Source organism: Quercus lobata, chromosome 2, assembly GCF_001633185.2.
Source record: "Quercus lobata isolate SW786 chromosome 2, ValleyOak3.0 Primary Assembly, whole genome shotgun sequence".
Lineage (NCBI taxonomy): Eukaryota > Viridiplantae > Streptophyta > Magnoliopsida > Fagales > Fagaceae > Quercus > Quercus lobata.
This window is the reverse complement of record NC_044905.1, coordinates 78,239,721-78,264,869: the sequence shown is the minus strand read 5'-3', so window position 1 is coordinate 78,264,869 and position 25,149 is coordinate 78,239,721. Positions and strand designations below refer to the sequence as shown.

General features: G+C 34.5%; 2 protein-coding genes across 2 annotated transcripts; both read right to left on the bottom strand.

The window, feature by feature from the left end:
- Positions 1-7,085: 7,085 nt before the first annotated feature.
- Positions 7,086-10,199, bottom strand: LOC115971522. The gene is made up of 2 exons (XM_031091496.1): positions 8,004-10,199; positions 7,086-7,925 (listed from the first exon to the last, which is right to left on the bottom strand). The coding sequence occupies exons 1-2, from the start codon at positions 10,197-10,199 to the stop codon at positions 7,086-7,088; spliced, it is 3,036 nt and encodes a 1,011-aa protein (XP_030947356.1).
- A 6,391-nt stretch (positions 10,200-16,590) lies between these two features.
- LOC115974399 (G-type lectin S-receptor-like serine/threonine-protein kinase SD2-5) lies at positions 16,591-18,163 on the bottom strand. Its single transcript, XM_031094748.1, has 2 exons — positions 17,391-18,163; positions 16,591-16,862 (listed from the first exon to the last, which is right to left on the bottom strand). Exon 1 carries the CDS (start codon positions 18,161-18,163, stop codon positions 17,432-17,434), a length of 732 nt encoding a protein of 243 aa, XP_030950608.1. The 3' UTR covers positions 16,591-16,862; positions 17,391-17,431.
- Positions 18,164-25,149: the final 6,986 nt, after the last annotated feature.

The window sequence follows — 25,149 nt, the reverse complement described above, 5'->3', positions numbered from 1 at the left end:
TAGAGAGAAGACACATTACTAAAAAAAAAAAAAAAAGGTATGACATCAGTTTACTTGTTTTTTATTTTATTTTTGAAAGGGCATCAGTTTACTTGCCGCGTTATTCCAACTCACCCACAAATTTTAACATCGTTAGCTCTTTCCGTTAACCCCGTACTCTGTTCAAATTTCATAATTTCATCTGCGAATTGAATCGGCGGGTCGGCATTCGGCAAGAGATTTCACAATGTAAAAACTTTCAAGTTTCATTATTTTTGGGAATTATCTCTCTCCCTTTCTCTTTCTCTCTGAGATGTATCTCCCTGATCATCATCATCAGTCATCACTATTTAGTATTTGCTGCGGTTTCTTTCCATCGCAACGTTGGCAACACTACAGCTCTGTTTCTATTTCATCTGTCCCCGCTTCTACGGCTATCTCACTGTTTTTAGTTTTTATTTTTCCTCTCTTAGCTCAATATAAACTGGGTCAAGTTCCTGCCGCCTGACTTTTGTTTTATATTAAATGGGTCAAGCTTTAATCATATACCTTTAGTAGCACTTTGTTGGAATCTTAGGTTCTGTAAAACATGAACATTGATTCCAAAAGACTAGTGAGTTGCTGCCCTGCCACCCACTTTTGCCCAAGAACTAGCGTGTCTGTTGGATAATCAAAACACTGCCAAATTGTAGTATTATTTTCATCCAAGAGCATGAGGTTGCACGTGTCAATTAAGTGTAGGCCAGCCACAGATTTGTTGCCGATGTTTGTGGACCAAGCTATAGTTCCATCAGCATCTTGTAATACTAAATCTCTTTCTGAAGCGAGTTTCAAAGTCGCATTATATCTAACTGGATTGTTTAGATTAGCAGACCATACTACATTTGAAGCGTCTGTTAAATGTTAATATCGAATTGTTGCTGCTTAAAAAATAAATTCGGAATAGGGCAAAGAGAGAGCTGTTGCACGTTTGATTACAGAAGAAACCACAACCACAAGCAGATCCATAGTCAGTATAGGAGAAGTATCTACTGGCAACTATGATTCCAGCATAGGGTTTGTTAAAATTGCCAGTAGGCTCTCTGTCAGTCCATAAAGTAGGAGAGTTTACAAAATCACCAGTAGGCTTTATGTTGGTCCATGAAATACGATAGTTTACAGGCAGATAACCATAAGCTGGCAGGGCAGTCACTAAGGTGGGAAAAGGAGTTAGAAAAAAAAAAAAAAAAAAAAAAGCAAGGTAAAGGAAAAGACTATAGCAAGCCCAGCTTACACCCATTATCTGGAACATGTATATGGTGGTAGAAGGAAAGAAAGGCAAAATGGACACCGGACAAGGAAAGAGTGATGGAATGACTAGCATATATAGGCTATATCTAAACAACTCTTCTTTCGGGCATAAAAATAAATATGTTAATGATCCTGTTTGACTGCTTAACTTGACTGCAACTACTGCAACGACAATCAATATCATTTGTCAGACGTTATCTGTTCACTCATGTTCCACCAATCAAAATATGCTGGGTCTAATAATTCTTAATTTTATGCTATTTTATCTGACTTACCGAAAATAAATAAAACCTTATGGCCTGTTTGGATGTTAAAAAGTAGAGGGGGAGTAGAGTAGAGTGAAGGAGAGTAGTTTAATTACCTTGTTTGGAAGGTTTTTAAGGAAGAAGGGGGAGGGATTTGGAGGGGTTTCAACTACCTCCAACCCCTCATTTTTAATTCCCCAAAATTGGAGAGATTTGGAGGGAGAGTAGATCACATAAATTATTAAAAATATAAATTACCTAATTTGCCCTTGATATATTAACAAAATTACAAGACGAATTTGTTTGTTTCCCTAGAAAATTTGAGGTTAATGAAGCAATTTCTCTTCACACTGTTTTTGTTTAAGCTTCACCATTTTAGATTTGAGCTTTGTGTAAAAGGTGTTTGGATTTTGAGATTTAGGTTGGATTTGGTCGGAGAACATGGCGTCGTCGTCGGCGTCGACTTCGGCGAGAGCTGGAGGAGGCTCCGATCAACCTTCGCAGTCGCAACAGGTGACCGTTCATGGTGATGACTTCACTGCCGGCTTTCACCACTCGCCGTCGAAGTCAAGTACAAATCTCACGCCGCCGCGATCGAGTTCATCGCCGACCTAAACCACGGTCGTTGACCCGCCGGTCCAGTTGCCGATGAAGCACGACGGCGACTCCCCTTTGATTCCGGTGAACTATCCCGACGATGAAGAGGATCTCGCTTTGCTTGCTCTTCGTTCTCCAGGATTTCGTTTTTTTTTTTTTTTGGTTGTGTGCGTTTTGGGGGATTTGGCTTGTGTTTCTGTGAATTTTTTTTTTTTCCTCTACTTGTGCCTGCGTTTGGTTGCTCAGAAAATGTGGGAAAAAAATGGGAATTTGGATTTTGGTTAGAGTTTTAAAAAACCTACTAAATTTGGCGATGTTTAGTATTTTATTAAAACTGATATGAACGCTTTGTTTTCAAATATTCAGGTAACAGTTCAATTTTGACTGATTTTTACTCTTTTTTTTTTAGTTTTTAGGTGTATAAATTGTTTTTTTTTTTTTGAAACATTTTTTATCTATTTATTTTTCTTAAAAAAAAATCACTAACATATTTTATGATTTGGACAAATGATAATCAAGTTCAAAACTTTACAAAACTAATAAATTAATCATAAATCAATGTTACAAGTTCATTTTCAAATAGGGGTAAATCTGTCTATTTTAATCATTTCCTCTCATTTCTTTTCTATTTTTTAAAACATCCAAACAAGGGGAAGGGCTAATTACTCCCTTTCCCCTTACTAATTTTAAAAACATCCAAACAAGATGGAGGGGAATCATTCCCCTCTACTCTCCTCCCCACTACTCTCCTCCCCTCTACTCTCCTCCCTCTCTAAACTTCCAAACAGGCCATTAGGGCATATGAAGGTTCAAGGCAAAGTCAACAGTGTCAATGGTGGACTTGGTGGTGGGTGCGGTGTTTGACTTGGACCAAATTATTTTATTTAATAAAAAATGTACTTTTTTTTTACGAACAAAACCCGGCTCACTTGAATCTATAGTACTCATGGCACGAGGCACCCTTGGGTGGTATAGCATTTTTGCAAAGAGCATAACTCGAACCAAAAAACTCCTAAACACGCTGGTATGATCCAGTCCAGAACCTGTACCAACAAACCATGGCCAGGGCATGAAAAATGTACTCATGGCAGAGCTTTTGGCACACCATGAATTAAAATTAAAAATAAATAATAATAGTGATAATAATAATAAGTCAGTTTTTGATAATTATCATTGCAGCAAGGTCTAACCTCTAATTTTTATTCTCTATATAAAAAAGAACAGTTGAGGTGCTTGTTTGACAAAACGACTTCAGAAATGTTAAAACGACAAGAAGAAGTTTGAAGCCCAGCAAAAAGAACTTTGAAGTCTAACAGACTCTTTGAAACTCTAAAAACATCCACATTTGATTGAAATTACTTAATTGTTCCTGACTTCATTTGTGAGCTAAATACAAATGGGCCCTTTTTTGTCTTTTTGTTTTCATGTTTATAGTGTTGGTTGCCAGACATGTACAGGTATATTTACGTTTCTACTGACACATTTGGTGCAAATTACCTTATTGCTTGTAACTTCATTTGTTAGCTAGATAAAAAGTGAGGGCTTTTTAGACTTTTTATTCTCAACTCTGTGGTGCTGCCAGCCATTTCAGCTTTATAATGCAGCTAGTTGGGTTGTTTTTTTAGTTAAACTAGTCGCTAACTCGTGCGATGCACGAAAAATGTATTGAGAACAATATATAATTTAATTTTTGTTTATTTTACTACAACACCAAAATTGAATTTGTAAAATAAAATCATATAGCTAAAACATTTGTTACCAGCTATACGTTTCAGACATTTATTAAACTATATTATTATTATTATTCTTATTATCAACTTAACAGTATTTTAATATATGATACCAACATGCTTCAAGAAAATGTCCAACGCTGAAAACAATTTCGAAAACAAACTCAACTAAACAGTTTGATGAATAAATATATTACAATCTATAATATAAGTCAAGAAATAAAGAAATAAACTTTGAAACCAATATGAACAAAATCCACGTCAAACAAAACCATTTCAATCATTAAGAATATGACTCACTAAAGTCATGAAAAACACAGGATTCATTAAAAAAAAAAAAAAGTATCTTTAGTCTTTATAGATTTTGTCTAAGTACCCAGATACAATGACACATACTCACACAAAAATCATTAAAGAAAGAATCAAAGAACATACACAACATGTACATACGCTATGAAAGTAAAAATAAAAAAAACAAAAGAGACGTAAACACAGACAATTAAAGAAAAAATATAGGAAAAAAAAGTTAGGAATAGAAATATAAGATAAAGATGGGTTACCCTCAAAAAGAATAATCCATGGATATTCATTGAAATCTTCTAGATAATTTCTGATAATAGAAAAAATAAAACCCAAAAGTTATGATGTTAAAACTTTTAAAAGGCCAAAAAAAATTTTAAAAAAAAAAATCAGAAGATTCAAAGCTTCAAAAGTATTGAAATAAAACAATAAATATATATATATATATATATATATATATAATTACGCAATAGAGAAATAAAATAGAAAGAAGGGAGTCCATGATTATAGCTTTTCTACTATTGAAATTGGCCAGACAATTAAATGTATTGAAAAAAATGAACTTAAAAATTCATATGTAAACCAAACAATTAGAAGATTTTGAGCCAAGAATTTATTAAAAGAAAACAAAAATTATGTGACTACACAATGGAGAAATATAATAAGCAAAAAAAATATGTCTACATAACATAGAAATATTAGAGAAATATGAGTTACCTTTTAAATGTTAAAATTCAAAATATTAAAACTTTTAAAAGGTTAAAAAAATTTGAAGATTTAATTAAAAGATTCAGGCCCAGCAATTAAATAAACAAAACAACAATTGACAAACTTATAAGAAAAAGCAACAAATCTATAATTTTTATTGAACAAATCAAATAACCCTAACCTTGATGTATTGACCGAAGAAGGAGAGGAGTTCAATACATAAGTGGAATATGTGAATTGTGAAGCATGAGCCGCCCTCAAAAAAAATCTTGAAGAAAAATAAGTTTTAAGAAGAAAATTGTATTTTGGGGCTTAGGTTTTCTACCCAAGCAATTCTTAAATAGGAGAGAGTAGAGGCGGTGGGAGAGTGTCCTTATTCGGCTAGAAGTCTAATTTGCATTGGAAAAAGAAAACAGTGATGAGGTGGAAAATTTAATTTAATTTAAATATTGTATTTAAATATTGTGCTGATGTGGAAAATTGTGGGAGTTTCAAAAGTTTCGGTTTTTAATTTAAATATTGTATTTAAATATTACGCTGATGTGGAAAATTATGGAAGTTTCAAAAGTTTTGGTTTTATATATATATATATATATATATAGATTACCATCTTCGCTCTTAAGTACATGATAGGTAAAGAAAGTGGGGGGTTTTTTAGTCTTTTTATTCTCAACTCTATGGTCCTACCAACCGTTTCAGCTTTATAGTGCAGGCAACTGTGTTGCCCTTTTAGTTAAATTACCATCTTCACTCTTAAGTACATGAGTAGGCTAAAAGTGTATGGGTAGGCTAAAAGTCCAACCACGCATCACTACTGAAACCTAGCCAAAATCAAATCATAACCACTAATGTGGCCAAAACTCAACCAAAATTAAATCACAACAAAAACTCAGAAACCCGCCAAATCACAAATCAAATCACACACACTAAAATCAAAGCACAAACCCACAAAACAACCAAAATCACAAAATCAAAACAACCCACCATTGGTGAAAAGCGACGAACTCAACCCATAACAGAGACCCACAAATCACAAACCCATATTAGAAATCATAGACACAAAATCAGAAAGAGCATATTTGAAGAAATTTCTCACCCAAAATCAAATCACAAAACCCACCCAAACCCAGCTACACCTGTCGAAACCCAGCCACGTTTGCCGAACCATCGCAACCCAGCCACCCTGATTAACAGTAGAGACCCATGAACCAAAAATTTGACCTCATCTTCTACATCGATTTCGCTGAACCCCTATCCACACTAGTTGCCAGAGACAAATTGTAGCTTAGTGAGAAAGAGGGAGACAGAGAGAGACCGGAGTCTTAGATCCTAGCTTATCCTTGCTACAGTGCGGTCTAAAAAATGAGAGCTCAATGTAGCAAGATGTCAAATTTTTTAGCATACTTCATCTTTGATGAAGTAAATTTTTGTGATTATAAATGCAAAAAATTGCATTTTAGCAATTATAGCACCCTTGATAAGAATGCTCTAAAAAAAATATTGTAACTTAAGATTATAGACAACTTTAAAATTCTTTTGTAATAAGATATACACATCTCTTACCAATTTTATTATAACGTAATAAGAACACAATATTGTCAGAGTATAAATTTTTCTTCACGCTTTTATATAGGCACCATTTATTTAAATTTTCTTTACTGTTTCAAAAGTACAAGAACGAAAATTCAATACAATTTAAAATGAATATAGCTTCTAACTAATTGGTTTTAAGCTTAGATTCTTTTATAAATCAATTTGACCAAATAATGTACATCTTCATTTCAGTCTTTATAGAATTTGAATCAATCCTTCATTCATTTGATTTTTTTTTTTTTAATATCTATATACAGGGCAACCGAGTGCAAGCTGTACTGTTTGGTCATGACATTCAACTTCATGAGGATACGTTGATCCAAGCAAGGACGTATTTTATCACCAACGCACTTGTCAAACCAATTCCTCCAAAACTTTGTTTTGTTGACCATAACTATCAGTGGATAATCAATACAAGAACTGTTATTGAGGATATATTAGAGGATGAGATTTTATTTCATACAACAGATTATAGTTTTGTTCCTTTTGATGAATTCCACAAATTCATTGACTTTGATGACCCTATTGGTAAGATTTGTAAAGTTTAAATTCAAAACCTCTCTTTAACATAATGTTTATTCACAAAACAACAGTGTTTTTTTTTTTTTTTTGATAAGCTGCAATATCATTGAAAGAAATGAAATTAACAAAAACAAGCATCTTCCTTACAAGCACTAGCCACACTAGCTGGAAGATTTTCCGAGACCAAACTGAAAGACACTAAAGACACTAAAGCAAACCTTGCTACCTCATGGGCAGCAGAATTACAGATTCTACTAATCCAAAAAAACTGACAAGAATCAAAAGACTTAGCCAGGAAACAAATGTCCGAAACCAGGGAGGAGATAGACCAAAGGGGACAAGACGTGCAGTCCATGATTGCATCAATGCTATTCTTTGAGTCACTTTCCAGAATGATCTCACTCCAAGCCTCACTTTTAGCAAGCTGCAGAGCCCACAAAATGGCTTCGGTTTCAGCAGAGAGCGGGGATCTCTTTGGCAGAATCTTAGACCAGGCCTTCAACACACGACCATGAGCATCTCTAGCAATGACCGCTAAGGCTGAGTTGTTCTGAGAAATGGCCGCATCCACATTGAGTTTGGTATATCCCAAAGGAGGGGGAGACCAGTGCACCACTGGTTGTTCAGCTAAAGGCGCTTGAGGGATGAAGAAAACCTTAGCACATTCATTCAGTTTTTTCCCAATCCTGCTTATGGAAGCCTGGAGGTCAACAGTACCGTTTTGGTGTATAACAGCATTGCGAATGCACCAAATTTCCTCCATAGTAAGAGCCATATTTAGGGATACTAGCCACATATCTTGCATTTGACAGAGGGCCGGAGGAGGTTCCAAAATTACCTTAATGATGTCACTAGGAAGAGCTAAGTGAGCTTCATCTGATTTGAAACCCCAGCATGCAGAGAACCAAATCGCCTTGGCTGCAGGGCATTTAAGGAAAAGATGAGCAGCAGATTCCACCTCCTAGTTACAGAGTACACACCATGGCTCAGAAATATCCATGCGGCTCATTAAGTTTTCTCTCGTGGGGAGAGCATTTACTGCAATTCTCCAGAGGAACATTTTGATTCTTTCCGGACCTCTCAATTTCCAAAGCTTTGACCATTTAACTACGGTGGCAGCTTGGGAAGGGGGATTAGCCAACAGCTCCTTATAAGCAGATTTGACTGAGAAAAGACCTTTGGAGTCTGGAATCCACAATAGCTTATCTGGCCTCAGCCTGATAGGGATGGGAATGGATAGGATTGTTTGAGCTGAAATGGGGTTAAAGATATCCTGAACCATGGTAGTCTTCCAAGTGTGAAGCTCAAAATCAATAAGCTCAGCTACTTTCATGGGCAACAGACAGTTTGACTCAACTTTTGGGGCTGGGATGAAGCCTTCAATCCATGGAACCCAAGGGTCTACCCAAACATCAATTGATTCACCATCTCCAATGAGGAAGCAAGCTCCCCTTCTGACTACTTCCCTTGCTTTCTCAATTGCTTTCCAAGTGGGGGATGCATACTTAGACGCTTCCGCCCTAAGCCAATCATCTTTTACCTTATATTTTGCTCTGAGAATCCTCATACAGAGGCTATCTCTCTTGGATGCTATCATCCATGCCAACTTTGCCAGTAATGCAGAGTTTATGTTTTTGGCTTTTTTGAACCCCAAACCACCACTCTTTCTTGGACAACATAAGCTGTCCCAAGCTTTCCAAGCCAGAAATCTTCCCTCCTTTTGTTTAGGCTTCCACCAGAACCTTCTAGTTAGGGCATCCAAGTTGTTGCACACTTTGTTTGGAATATTGAATGAGGACATGGTGTATATTGGCATAGATTGTGCCACAGAGTTAATTAAAGTCCTTCTCCCTGCCCATGACAGACAATTGCTTCTCCATCCCGACAGTTTCGCTTCAAGCTTATCTTCAAGGAATGCAAAGTCCTTAGAAGGGGCCCTTGAAAGGAACAATGGTGCACCCAGGTATACTGCATCCCTTTTTAGGCTTTTCACCAAGAGGATTCCTTTTATGGATCTTCGGACTTGGCTTTGTGTATGCTTTGAAAAGAAAACCCCCGATTTGCTTCTGTTAATGGATTGGCCAGACCAGCTACAGTACTTCTCCAGCGTTCTCACTAAACTTTCTGCATCTTTTTTAGAGGCCTTTGTGAATAAAATGATGTCGTCGGCATACATAACATGGGAGATCGTAGGCCCACTGATACTGGATTTTATTCCGGCGATATTTTTCAGCCTGAGTTCATGCTCTATAAGTCTTGATAGCACTTCTTGTCCCAAGATAAATAGGTATGGGGACAGTGGATCCCCTTGCCTCAGCCCCCTACTCGACTTGAAACACTCTGATTTGCCCCCATTAACAACCACTTCAAAAGAAACCGAGGATACACAAGCAATGATCCACCTTGTGAAAGTTTCATTGAACCCAAAATGAAGAAGGACTGCTTCCAAGAACTTCCAATTTACTCTATCGTACGCCTTTTGGAGATCAAGTTTGATTGCCATAAGGCCTAGCTTTGTTTTGCGAGTCTTAAAGCTATGAAGAATTTCTTGGACAATAATTTGGTTCTCTGCTATCCACCTGTTTGGAATGAAGGCTGATTGGGTAGGCGATATCAATTTATCAAGAAGCGGTCGAAGCTTTTCCACCAAGAGCTTTGAAATGATCTTATATACCACGTTACAAAGGCTGATTGGTCTGAAATGATTAACAGTGGTGGGGTTAGATAACTTAGGGATGAGAACAATTAGAGAGCTATTTACCTCTTTTGGCATTGAACCCCTGGCAAAGAAGGAAGAGACTGCCTTAATGACATCATTTCCTACTGTAGGCCATAGTTGCTTATAGAAGAGCGCCGGGAAGCCATCTGGGCCTGGTGCCTTTAAATCCGGCATCTGAAACAGGGCAGCTTTGATCTCATCTGGAGATGGGATGTTTTGTAAGCTCTCATTTTCTTCCTCAGTGATGCAAGGCAGCACCAAATATTCAAGAGTCTCAGGAAAACATATATCACCTTCTGTGAATAGATTTATGAAATTATCTCGGAATTGATTCCTGATTTGGCTAGACTCATGGATCCATGACCCATCTTCATTTTTTATAGCATCTATATTGTTGCTTCTTCTTCGAATGATGGTAGACAAGTGAAAAAACTTTGAGTTTTTATCCCCAAGTTTGAGCCACAATTCTCTAGACTTTTGTCTCCATATCACAGTGTTTAATATGTTAGATGTCATTGCTCTTGCGATCGCTGTCCAACTGCCTCGACAGCTTCAAATGAGAACTGGACCTTCAACGATTCAAGAATTCACTCTCATTGATCAACTATATGATCTATTAATTAATATCTTCATGTTTTTGCATGTGATTATTTTCATTCTACATTTTATTTGCTTCAATCTAATTAGTTTATATAAATAGCCAAGAAAAATAACAACAATAATATTTTTAAAGCATAATTATTAAACTTATATTCATTATAATGAAATATGGTCTAAGTACTACACAAATACTGATTACTATAATTGGATTTATATGTTTCAGCCTTAAGCCTGTTGGTCTAATAATGTGGGACCAGTTCATCGCGAATGAATCAACAACTATTTTGGAAGTTATCAATCGCAAACTTGTTATTATAGCAATGAGACTGAAAGTGGTTTCGCATAATGGTAAAAGATTTCCAAAATCTTTTTTCTTTATGAACTTGAAACACCTATTGCATAAGATATTTATATTCATTGTAGGAATCTCTCTGTCAACCGAGCCATCCAGCTCCTTTATCATAAATCCAAATCATTTTAAAGCAACTGCATTGGAAGAATGGTAAATTTTCAATTTGTTATGAACTTCTTCCCTAAGATTATAAATTCCTATGATATTTCGTATCTTATTTTACCTTTTTATTTGAATTATAACAAACATCTTATTCTAATTAATTGCTTCACATCCTCCTTTTCATGATTAATGTTCATAATTAATATCATTGCTATAGTTGTATGTTATATTTTGATTACACATGTTATTTTAATCCAATGAGTCCCTTTCCTAGAATAAAATGACATATTCTTTGGTGGTTGTATGTAATTTTTTTAAAAAAACTTAATTTTTAATTGAATGGAATGATACAATCTTTTGTTGCTGCACATGGGAGTACTTACAATCATATGCGTTTTTTTGTTGTTGCATCTTCATCCAGTATCTCTATAAAGCCACCAATTGAAAATCTGACAGATATTGGTGCTCTCGCAACTTTGCCTAAAATGGTAATATAATTTTATCTCTCTATTATATAAATTCCATCTTCACAAAAACCCAGCGAGTAACAAGGCAAAAATTACATACAATGAATAAAACAGGTAAATTTTTGGGTTAGAGCATCGATCACTGCTAAAAAGTTGGACCAAAAATTTTGGTATATGGCCTGCAACAACTTTAACAAAGGTACTAGTGTTGAATATAATGAGTCATTTCGATGCCTATTTTGCAAGGAAGATGCTGTCGCTGAACCTGGGAATGTACACTATCAAAGATAGAACCTCTCTTTTGGTCAATAATTCCATAAATAACTCTTACTATTGGAATACGTTTTACATTTTAGGTGTCAAATTGAAGTTGATTTATGTGATGAAACTGGATCGTTGCTAGCTATCATATTTGGAAACAATGCATAAAATTTCTTGAATTGCACATCGAAAACTTTGATGCTAGCAACCACTAAGGTATAATACAGGCACACTTATAAAATTCTATTTATTTGTTTGTTAAACTTATAAAGATATAGCTTAATAGTTCATAAATCTCTTGTTTTGATTATGTTTGAAAATATATGAAATTCTCACATTATTGCTCTAATGGTGGGATGAAATACAAAATTTAGAATACATTGTAAGGCTTTCTTCCGACCAAGAGTTCATTATTCATCTCAAATTTGCAAGCTATGACGTTTGTGGAGAAACGCACAATAGATTTAATGTTATTTCCATCTTTGATTTGCCAAATGAAAGTGAATGAATATACGCTACTGTGACAAGTAAATTAATATGTATATGTGTTTGAGAACTTCACTAAAGGTCAGAAAAAAAAATGAAATTTTGAAGATCATGTAAGACAGATAGAGACAGAATTGTTACTCAATTATGTATTAATTTTGTCTTCCCTTTTGTGCATCAAATGTGTAGATATGGATAAATCCGTTCTTTTAGACCTCTTTTTGTGTACAATATATACTCATCTTTATAAACTACACTTTGTGATATTGAAGCTCTTTTTTGTATAAAGTCTAATATGATCTACGTTATTCTTATAGTTAATTTATATTTAAAAAAGAAAAAGAGGCCCTGTACTTAGATTTTGACATAAATGTAGCATAAAAAATTATATTAGCTACTAAATATAACAATCTTTTACAGTATAATATAAAAAATAGCATTTGGGAGAAAAGTGATGGGAATAGGGCTAAAGTATTGGTGTTTATATAGAAGATAGTCATAGATTTGATAATGTATCTAAATATTTTGAAACATTTAATGGTATAATTTCTAAGCAATCCAATCATTTATAAATAAATTATATTTCTAACCTTAATTGTAATTCAAAATTAGTCTTACTAAAAAGTACCTGTACAACTCTATCCCACTTTCATTTCCTTTCCACTTAGGCACTTACAATCTCCAATTTCCACTAACACACTATTTCAAGAATTCGATTGTAATTCAAGCATTATAACAACACAAACTTTAATACTTATCAAACAAAAAAAAAAAAAAAACACAAACTTTAATAACTACACATAAACTATCCAATCAATTTTACAATTCAAAACAAAAGAATTGGGAAAGCAAAGCTAACCTCCAATAATTCATGAGTCCTCTTCATATTCATAGTGCCTCCACTGCTCGTTAACAATCCCTGCCATCCCTACCTTCAACTTCTTCTTCGTTCAAGCTCAGCTCTGCCACTGTCGGCGCTTTCTTCTCCTTCTTCTGCATAATCACCTCGCGTCTCAGTTGGTGGTATTTGGTTATGGCGGAACCGGGTTCTCGGGAGTGGACCGGCTCGTACCAAGAGTGTGTCCGACCCGGTGTTTGGGTAATTGGTGGGGCAGGGGGATGATGATTTTTCCGGCATTTGGGCTCGGGTTTGGGTTTGGGGAATCTTCGGTGAAGCCTAAGGAGCAGAGCTTGTGGGCAATGCGTTGCATAGCGGATTTTGGGAGGGTTTGGGTTTGGGTTTGGGTGTCGGAGGCGGAGCTCCGAAAACGGAATCGGGTTTTGGTGAAGAAAATGAAGGGGAAGGGTGATTGGTCTGTGAGGGGCTTTGAGGAGAGTGAGGAGGTGGTGAAATGAAGTTTTCTTTTGCAATAAGATTTTTTATCAAAATCATATTTCATAAAATCCTGCTTAATATTGACCATATCACGTAAAGAGTAAAGCTAAACTATATTGGCAACTTTTTGTAACGAAATTGGTAATTTTGCATATAAAATATAATAAAAATAAATTCTAAATATAAAATATAAAATCTACTATAAAATTAAGTAAAAGAAAATGTGATTGACAATAACATTATCATCTTAGTCTTCAAATTGTATCCATCTAGTCCTTAAAGGGAGAAAAATATTGTATCTAAAAAAAGAAGAAAAAAGAAAAAAAAGAAAATAATAGCACCAGCTCAAATCAAGTTTACAACACAACTAATTTTTAAGTGAATTTTGTTTCATTAGAAAGTAACTTTTAGGGCTTTAAATAATCCCGTTAGAATTTGAAATTAGTAAAATATGACTATTTAAAGTTGGCACAGCTATGTTGTGTCTAAGGACTACTCAATACTTGTTATACTTCAACGCTTGCTTAACCCAAATTGCAGCAAAGCTAATACTTCTAAAAAGTTCTCCAAAAATCCACTTTGTTACAAATTTATGAGTTTTATTGTTATTTATTGAATTTAGATTTTGATGATACTTATTCTTTATTTATTGATAATTTTATAGTTAGCTATGGAGATTTTGGTGATACTTATTGTGTTTGTTCAATTCAATATATCAAATTGTTAACTTTGAAACTTTTCCATAAATAAGTTCTGCAAGAGCTTAAATTATGTCCGGATGTGGCGTAAATCACCTGGTTTACAACACCAATAGTATAATGCCACGTCAACACCCAATTAAAACCTCATTAAAACCTGAAAAAACAAAAAAACAATGGACACTGTGTTGATGTTGGCAACGGTCATGTTATCAGTGACCTCTCTTCCTCTTTCTAAATTTTATTCTACAAAACCTTAAAAACAAAAACAAACCCCACAATGGACCAAGAAACTTGGTTCCAAAACCCACATGCAAAAGCAAAAGCCTCAAAATTTAATCACCTACAAACAGTAGAGACACCAAGACCTGGTTTCCCTCATTGAAATCCACAACTTTATCCCATATGCAAATCTTGAGCAAAACCCATATTCAAACTTACACACAACCCCAATTGGATATATATCTTTATAACCCACATGCGCAAAATTAGAAAAATTAAAAGGATTGTACTTTGGATAATGAAAATTGGAAAAAAGAAAAAAAAAAAAAAAAAAGAAACATAGAGGTCAGTGGTGATGTCTTGAGTGGCTTTTGGCAGTTTCAGCTACTCAGGCAGCTTGTAGGTTCGATGGTTCTTCAGGATATGAGCAAATTCTATGGCGGAATTTTTCGTGGATTTTGGCAGCATCTCTAGAGGTTTTGGGCAACATCTCTGACGGCTTGGAGATTGGGTTGGTTCTTTAGAGCATTTGCAGCAGTGGTGGTATAAAGCTATAATGCTAAATTTTAGCTCCACAAACACTAAAATGATACTCTAGTAGTGGAGCTAAATCTATTTTTTTTAGCTCCATTGCTACAGTACACATCTATCTATAGATGTGCACTGCTCATGAGAGCTAAAAAAAAATATATTATTTTATTCAGGGCTGGTGATTAAAATAATAAAATTCCTCCCTCTCTCTCAGACTTTCAGTCACTCTCGCCTCTCTCTCTCAATCACTCTCTCTCTTGGTCACTCAGTGCTCAATGTCTCCCCCCGCCTCAATGTTACCGGCCCAAGCCGACCCAAGCCTCCGCTGACACACGATCCACCGGCCCACGCCTCCGATCCACCACTGCCGCCCATCTCTCTCTCTCTCTCTCCGTCACTGGCCCAAGCCGACCCAAGCCACCGATCACCAATGTCATCGGCCCAAACAAGATTGTGGGTTTCTAGTGGTCGTGGGTGATGCGATGGTGACGACGTGGGGATTGTGAGTCGAATGGGATGTGGGTTTTGGTGGATCTTGGTAGGCATGGGATGGACTGTGGGTTGGTGTTTAGGTGGTCGAATCGGTGTTGGTATGGTGATTGGGTGGCCGGATTAGTGGTTTTAATGTTTGGTGGGCATGGGATGGGCTGTTGATTGCTGGTTTGTTGGTGGTTTTTGCAATCGGTGGTTTCAGCAATTGGTGGTTTCTGCAATCGGTATTTGTTGGTGGTTTCTCCAATCGGTGTTGTGCTTGGTTTGGTGTTTATTGGTGATCGGTGGGTTTTTTTTTTTTTTTTTTTTTTTTCCTGTTTTGTTGGTGGTTTCTACTTTGGTGGGTTATGTGTGATGGTGGGGTGGTGGTGGTTGCTGCCTTGCTGGGGTGTGTGGTGGTGGTGGTGGTTGCCACCTTGCTGGGCATGTGTGGTTGTGATTGTGGCTGTGGCTGTGGCTGTGTTGTGGCTGAAGGTAGAGGTGGTGGGATATATTATTTTATTATAGTGGTTATATTATTTTATTGTGATATTTATATTATTTTATTGTGTTAAAAGCTAAAACAGCATGTGTATAGGTAAAATAGATAAAGTAAGTTTTGATGGTGTTAAATAACTAAAATTATAGATCCACTATTGTGGATGCTCTAGGAGGAAGATACAATTTTGTTGGTATATGAATTGTTAGAGGCAAGATTATGTGCGGTGAGATTTATTTTTTTAGTTTGCAATAAGCTGATGTGGTGCAATTTGATTGAAGGGCATAAAATAGGCATTTTACGCCCCATCCGGACAGAAGTTGCACTCTTTTTGCAATTGAACGTCTATGCATTATACATGTCAAAATTAGAAAGGAAAAAAAAAACAAAAACAAAAAAACAAAGCAAAAACAAACTTTGGACAGAATTGAAAATCTATCAGTTAATTCGTTATTCCGCCACAACTAAATCTGACTTTTCAGCAACATTGCATGAAAAAACTTTTCAAAACAACGATTTTTTCTTTTTCTTTTTTTTTTTTTTTTTTGAGAATCAACGATTTTTGCAATTGGACATCTATGCATTATACATGTCAAAAATAAAAAAACCATATCAAATGTCCTTCAGTCCTTTTGCTCAAGAAACCTCTGCTTCTAAGACCGAGTAGCATCCAAGAAATGGACGTAACTACAATACACCAAAGATTTGTTTGTCATAAATTAACTTGCCTGAAAAAAGTTTGTTAGCTGCTTCAGGATACTAGAATGTATATGAGGAATTCCATATAGTAGATTAAAAAAGAAAAAAAAAAAAATCAATAGCATCCTGATTAAGGTACAAAACGATTTCAAAAGGAACAACTGAATTAACTAAAAAGTCTATGTTCTCTTCTTGGTTACATCCAAAATTAGCCAACACATCAGCGCGGTGATTGGCTTCACAGAGGACATGCTTCAGACTGTATTGCTAAATCACATAAAGGAGAGGAGAGAGATCTATTAGAAGAAGAATTGAATCGGAGTTGACTAAAGTCCACAACAGATTTAGCATACAACTCTATTTCAAGACTCTTGAACAACTTAGAAGCTAGGATCATCCCAGCACTCAACAACGACGCTGGAAGAAGTCCCAATCTCTTGGTCTCTGCCACCTACCTACATGGTTTGTTTAATTTAGAGCACAAATTCCTGAAACCAAAAGGATTTAGCAAATCTACTGTCTCTGAGAATATAAATAATGGATTCATTACCTAAGTTGCAAACAGAACAAGTAGTGGTACAATTAATGCCTCCTCGGCAAGGACCTCAGTGACTGGGACACTATCCAGCGCACACAACTACAGTATAATCTAAGTTCTGCTACTTCAGTTCAAACTTACGTAAACAATACTACTATATATTACACATATGATTCGAAACACAACAATACAACAACTGAACAAAGTCTACAACTCTTCCTCTCTTTAAAAAAATCATACAACACAATTTTTAATTTCAGTGTCAATGACAGAATAAACTCATTTGCATCACTGAACAACGTCAAATAGAAGTTAACAAATTAAGAAGCCAGGCTGTTGCCAATAAATGACCATAGGCATGACTCATCTTGAAAGCTTCCATCAAAATTTGAACTACCAATATTTGTCAATGGACGTGAGAATTTATTATAAGTATGGAAATTACCTCATTTGTCAAGAAGAAACAAAAGATGGTATAGTGAACAGTTACCGTGGTCCTGATAAAACTAAAGGCAACAATGTAGTAGCAGAAACAACATGAACTTCCTGGTTATCAACTCCAGCTCTTGTGTTTGGTAAAGGTGGATTCAAGAAGAAATAATCTAGGCCAGATTCAACATTTACAACACCCTCCAAGACCTTAACCACCATGGACATAGATGGTCTCTTTGTGAAATCTTTTTGCAAACACCATGCTGCAGTTTTCATTGTATTCACAACTTCTACTCCATGTAATTGCATATCTTCACTGTACTTATCAACCATATCCAACAATTGATCCTCCTCAATGTTTTTCTTGAATAAATCAAGTAGATTCATTGCTTCCTCTGGTTGAGAGTGATCAAAGTTTCTCCTTCCACACAATATCTCCAAGAGTACTACTCCAAAGCTATACACATTTACTTTTTCTGTAATTATTGAACTTGACCATTCTGGAGCCATATAGCCAGGGGTCCCTCTCATGGTTGTAACAACTTGGCTTTGGTCAAGATCAACTAATTTAGACAATCCAAAATCAAAAACTTTTGCATTAAAGTTCTCATCTAAGAGGATGTTATGGGGTTTTATATCCAAGTGAACTATCTTTAACCTACAATCTTCATGTAAATAAGTTAGTCCCCTTGCTATGTCAATGATGATCTTCTTTCTTTGTTGCCAATCAAGCAACATCTCATAATTCTTGTGAAATATCCATCTATCTAAAGACCCATTAGACATGTATTCATAAACAAGAAGCCTATGAAATTTCTCAACACAAAATCCAATCAGTCTTACCAATTAAGTTGATATGATGAATGTTGCCAATTGTCTCAACTTCAGCTAAAAATGATTTTTTGATTTGACTAAAACCATCAAGGCGCTTTATTGCAACCTTAGTGCCATCAACTAGAGTCCCTTCAAAAATAGTGCCACATCCTCCCCCGCCAAGTTCCTTATTGAAATTATTTGTGACAAAAAAATCTTTGGTGTATTGTAGTTACATCCATTTCTTGGATGCTACTCTGTTTTAGAGCTTTCTTGAGCACAAGGACATTTGATATAATTATTATTATTATTTTATGTATTTTGCATACATCTCCAATTGCAAAAAGGATTTCCATTTTTAAGTGAAGTCTCTTTATCAGATGTTGCTGAAAAATCTTATTTAGACCCCTCCAACCTATGCAACGGAATAACGAATTAATTAAATGATTTTCAATGAAGTCCAAAGCTAACAATTTAATATATTGCACAAATTCAATAGGTAGCACCAAAATCCACAATAAATAACAATAAAAGGAATATAAGGATTTGGTAACAAAGTGGAATTTGAAGAACTTCTATAAAGAAAAACCAAGGATGGTAAAGTTTGGCACTCAATTGTGAACATGATACAATTTTTTTGCAGATTAGTGTTTAGTGTAAATAGATTCATATCAAAGCATGTAGACATAACACAATTAATAAATGGGTCAATTGCGGGTGGACTGGCTTAACCCACAATCAACTTGATTCATATAAATAAGTACCGTGTCATTTTTATTTAACATAAATATGAATTCTAAAAAGATTTTGGTGATTAAAAGAATTTTAAAAGTTATATTGATTAATTCTTTATTGAAACTCTATATTCCTAATCCTTCTACCCAAAACCATAGTTTTCAGAACCAGACCAGACCGGGAGGTCGGACTGTGAAAACCGGTTTTTTAAGCCTAAAGAACCGAATTTTTTGTTAATTTCGTGAATCGCTAAAACTAGGGTTGGACCGCACAAACTGGTGAGAATCGTGCGGTCCAACCCCTTAGCAATTTTTTTTTTTTTACAATTTTATTCTACTTAATTAAATTATCCATCTCTTACAAGGAATAAAAAAAATTATAATTAAAATCCTTCAAAGATATTCAAATTTACTTCAAAAATTAATCATAAATTTTAATGTTTTCATCGTTATTATTTTATTTTATTAACTTTCTTATTTAATTATTAAATATATGCTTGAAAATCATTAAATTTCCCTCACATATATAGATATATTGTCAATTTTGCAATTTTTATAAATTTAATATCTATATTTAAGTTTTAATTAATTATTAAATTAATTATGACGTCATCACGGTTCGACCCCGATTCAACCTCAGTTCGACCTCAAAAACCTTGAACCTCTCTCTTTTACGATTCAATGAACAGTCCGAGTATAAAAACCTTGTCCAAAACAATGAAAGCAACTTTACTTTTGCTTTATTTTCCTAGACCCGTTTTTACTTTAATGTCTACCCTCTTTACAAGGCGGGATAATACCGAGCAAGTAGTACGCAAAGGTGTTTCAAATGAAGAATTAATCAAGCCCAATGAGTGTTTGTCGATAATATAGTGTTAGACATGCCTGTTGTGCAAACTGATATTATATATGGGGCTTTTGGAGGGCTGGCCCTAATGGGCCTCCAATGGAGCCTTGATCAAGGATCATATCTTGAAGTGTAGAGGCTTAGGCAATTCCTTTACAGTTAGTTCCAGCTCAAAAAAAATGTCAGAGAGGCAAAACCATCCATCTAATTATTTCTTAGGGAAACCAAACAATAAGTAGGGAAAGGTAAGTACTAGGTTCACAAATGGGGAAGTTCGAGGAATTTTGTTGTGTTAGTCAGGTTATTCGAGCATCCCACTTTTCTTTTCTTTTTTTGAAAGATAAAGATAGAAATTCTATTGATAATCCGAATAAAGAATGGTATACCAGATAAAGACATGGCCCAGTGGGTAATGCCTTACGTTTTTCAGGTATCCAACTTAGAAGGAAAAAAAAAAAATGTAATCCATGTAGCAAGTGCAAATAGGATTTTTTTTTTTTTTTTTTGAAAAAATATTATAATTTTATTAATAATGATTAAAAATAGAGCTTTTATTTTATTTTTTATTTTTTGTGGAGAATAGTCTCTTCATGATTTTAAGCATTGAAATCATGTTTTGAAAATATGATTTCACCTAAAATTCTGCTGGAAATCGTGTTTCCAAAACACTTCCGTAAATGGTGCAAAATTTTCTCCATTCCCACTTATTAAATTTTACCTACCTCACCCAAATCAGTTTAAAAATCAAAATTTCAAAATTTATACTGAAACACAATTCACAAATTGCTATGAAATTGTGTTTTCAAATATGATTAAAGTGTAGAAATATAATTTCAAATTTATACTAAAATTTTGTTTTCAAAACACAGTTTCACAATTTATACATGATTTCAATGTAAAAAAGCAAATTTTACCTTGCATAGATGGCAAAATTTAAAAAATTTCACTAAAATTTTGTTTTTGAAACAGAAATTCAATGTAACCACCGCACACCCTTAGCACGATGGTCATTCCATAAGTATAAGTGCTTGTAAGATGTAATAGGCAACGGCTAAAGTTTAAGTCTCTAAAAGTAAGCTTCACACATATATATAATTAGATTAAGCTACAGTAGAATTTCTATATTGTATCAAAAAAAAAAAAAAAAATTCCATGTAGAGAGTTACCTTATTAGCTCCTACCACATCAGCAAATTTTTAAGTAAAATTGTGTTTTGAAAACATAATTTTAAGATAAAGCTATTCTCCAAAATAGTTTTCTCAAAAACTTTTTTTAATACTCACTCCATCCCAAATTATTGGCCTACTTAGAAGCCATCCATCTTATTTCTTATGGAAACCAAGCAATAAGTAAGGAAAGGGAAATACTAGGTTCACAAATGGAAGCTTGAGGAATTTGTGGAAGTAGCATGGGAGGGCTATGCCTAGGGCCTTTTGTTGTGTTGGTCACTTTAAGAATACAATCATCTACCCCACTTTAGGTGTTAGAACTAGACCATGGTGGTAAAATAGCTTTATCCTCAAACTCCAATTTAGTGCCTAGCTTCAATGATGCCTAAGGCAAATTTTTTTGCCTTCTTGCTACAGTGAACTGCCAAGACTAGTAGCTCACTTAGTTAGGTTAATTTTATCACTTACTTAGGTTTTGTGGTAGAGAGGAAGTGAGAAAAAAATTAATAGGTTTAGTTGATGGAAAAAATAAGAGAATTGATGCAGAGTGTGTTGTAAAATTGTGTATTAAAATTGATGAAGTAGCTTTTTGAGGTGTTAAATACTAAAAATTTTAACTTCACTGATGTGGATGCTCCTAGAAGCAACAAAAAATGTAATCCATGTAGCAGGTGCAAATAGGGTTTTGTTTTTTGGAAAAATAATATAATTTTATTAATAATTATTAAAAACATAGCTTATTTGTTTATTTTTTGGGAGAGTAGCATCTTCATGATTTTAAGCATTGAAATCATGTTTAAAAAATATGATTTCACCCCAAATTCTGTTGATGTAGCCAGAGCTGAGATGGGCAAATGTCTACCTAGAAATTGTGTTTCTAAGGGCCTGTTTGGGTAAGCCTTTTTCGTCACTCAATTTCCGTCACTCAATTTCCATCACTCATCACTCATAACTCATCACTCATCACTCATCACTCATAACTCATCACTCAATTTTTTACATCCGTTTGCCTTCATCACTCAGTTTCCATCACTCACTATTTTTCACACTATTTGGAGGGCCCACGCCTGTCACAGTGCAGCTTTTTTTTTTTTTTTTTCAGCAGGTTGGCTGTTCGTCTGGGTTTTTTTTTTTTTTTTTTTTTTTTTCCACTAAGTTTGGTGAGTCTAGGTACTAAAGAAAAAAAAAAGAATAGAACAGAACAGACGAACTAAAAAAAAAAAAAACAGCCAACGCCAACCCAAAAAAAAAAAAAAAGGAGGAACGAACAGCCAACGCCAACCAAAAAAAAAAAAAAAAAAAAAAAAAAAAGAACGAACAGCCAACCCAAGAAAAAAAAAAGTCAAAAGGTGGTCAAAAGTTGCGGCTGTGGGTCCCTCATGTGTGTTTATTTACGGAAATGCCATTGAGTTATGAGTTATGGAAACTGAAAACAGCCTTTTGTTGTTTTCAGTTTCCATAACTCATAACTCAAAAATCAGAGAATTGAGTGATGGAAACAGAGTTATCATTTGGCCAAACAACCTTTTTGCTATGGGTCCCACCATTTTTGAGTTATGAGTTATGGAAACTGAGAATTGAGTTGTGGAAATTGCTTACCCAAACAGGCTCTAAAACACTTCAGTTAATAGTGCAAAATTTTCTCCATGCCGACTTATTAGATTTCACCTACCCTCACCCAAATTCAGAGTAAAAATCAAATTTTCAAAATTTATATTGAAACACAATTTTACAATTTAAACATGATTTTCAATGTAAAAACACAATTTACCTTGCATGGATTATAGAATTTAAAATTTTATACTAAATCTTGTTTTGGAAACATGAGTTCCATGTAGAGAGTTACCCAACTAGCAGTAAAATTTTAAATAAAATTGTGTTTTGAAAACATGATTTTAAGGGAAGGGTATTCTCCAAAATAGTTTTTCCAAAACCTTTTTTAATAATAATTAATAAAATGATATTATTTTCCAAAAAACCCATATACAAATGTATGGGCAGCCATATTTCCATAAAAGGCAAGAGGGTTTGTTCAAGCTAAAGGCGATGATAAATTCTCCATAAACAGTCCAGACTTTAGACTACCCAGTGGCAATGGTTCAACTCCATCAAGCTAAAGGCGCCCATTACAACTAGGACAAATAATAGAGAAGGCAATAATGATCTAGTACTTGAAAAGCATTGATCAAGCTTTTGTTAATGAGGAATCGTTAACTGACTCTTAGAATATCAATATATCATGTTCTGCTGCACGTATCCGTTGAAAGGATTCCATTCATCCAAACTAAAGTGCTCCAAAATGATTTTCTGGAATGAATATAATTGTGTTTGGTAACCTCCGCTACAAAATCAAGGAAATTAGCCACTAATGAATTGGTTGATGTTCAAAACAAGGCTTTTAACCCTGAATTCAATCAACAAGCAGAAGCTCTAAAACAGAAACTCTAAGAATTATTGGACATGGGGAGGAATCTTTTGGGCTCAGAGTGCAAGGTGGAGAATAGTATGCATCTGCCCATAGCAAAGGGAAATAAAAAATTGAAGCCTAGTCCATTGGAGATTTTGCAAAAATTTGTGTAAGCTTGAAAATCTATGGTTATATATATATACATATATATATATAAATTTTGTCAGAATAATAAATAATACTTATGAACAAAGTAACTTATCAAATATTTCATAATATATAAATATATATATATATATATAAATTTTGTCAGAATAATAAATAATACTTATGAACAAAGTAACTTATCAAATATTTTATAATATATAAATCTCACAATATTTAGGTAGAATACAGAAAAAAAAAAAAAAAAAAAAGAATAATTTGATTAATATTTAAACGTCATACGGACTTTGCTACACATTATTTCACTCTTGCTATCATATTTTCTTCACATGCACTCGCTTCATTTTTATTTGCTTCCACTATCATGCAATACTGTAGAAAACTATATATTATAATATACGAAGGAGATAACTATTGTCCCTAACATGCCAACACATAACACATGCAAATGTTTTAAACAAATCACCGTCCCAAGTCCCAAAACATAATAAAATTCAAACTACTTGAGTATAGCTGTATAGGAAAGACTCCTCCATACCTTAGGCAAAAATAACTATTGCTATTTGCTAATGGCTTATACAAAGAAAATTATTTCTGAAAATGGAATCAGTATTTTTCAAGTATTATTAAGGACATATTTTGTGTAATTGGCTAATCTTTTGACAAAACGCATTTTACTTGTATTTAGGTAGATTTAGGATATGTTTAATACTTCAAGAAACATGTTGTTCAAGTCTAGTATTAAAGCTATGAAGATTGGACTAAGAAACAAGTGAAGAAAAGCTGTTCACTAAAGCGGGATAGATAGCTCGACACCTACGGACAGATATCTCGACAGATACTATCTATCGAGATATCTATCGAGAATTACGAAATTCAGATTTTCAGATCTGATTTTCAACCCATGTTAACATGTATGTGTAGGGTTTTTTTTCTCACAATCCTAGACATATATAAGGCTTATTTTAGAGGCCGTCACATAAGATAATACAAGGAGAACATATGCAAAAAGGTGACTGATGTCTTATTCTCTCTGAAAGAAGCTACTGCGTCTTTGTGTCTTAAGGTTTTGTAACCAAGTGCTTCTTGATCTTCATTGTTGATAAAGTGAAAAACTTTGCAGCCAACATCTTCTTCAAGTTGGTGTGTTAGTCACGTACTGGGAGTCGTGCATCATTGGTTAGTCACGTGCTAAGATATATGCAAAAAGGGTGGCGTTCATATATTGAAGAGTTCAGAGGTTCTAAAGCGGTAGAAGGTTTCTGCTGTAAATTTATCTACAGAGATTGTAGAGTCTAGGGACAAAGGTTTTGTACTAGATTTGAAACTTCTCTTTACTATAGTGGATTGCTTTTCGGGAAGGTTTCCCTCCAGGTTTTCTACTGTGAAACTAGTTTGTTTCATTAGTTTTCCTAGGTCATCATATCTTTTTTTTTTTTTTTTTCGCTGCATGATTTTGACATGATATTGATGTTAGTATATTTTAACAAGGTTTATTCATAATAAATTTAATTAACAACTTGGGTTTAAAACTTGTTAATTCTATCAACCGGGTCTAAATTTCCCAACAAGTGATATTTCCTGAGTGTGATCCTTGACCTTTATTGTCATGGATCATGGATAATCTCTTTTGATTC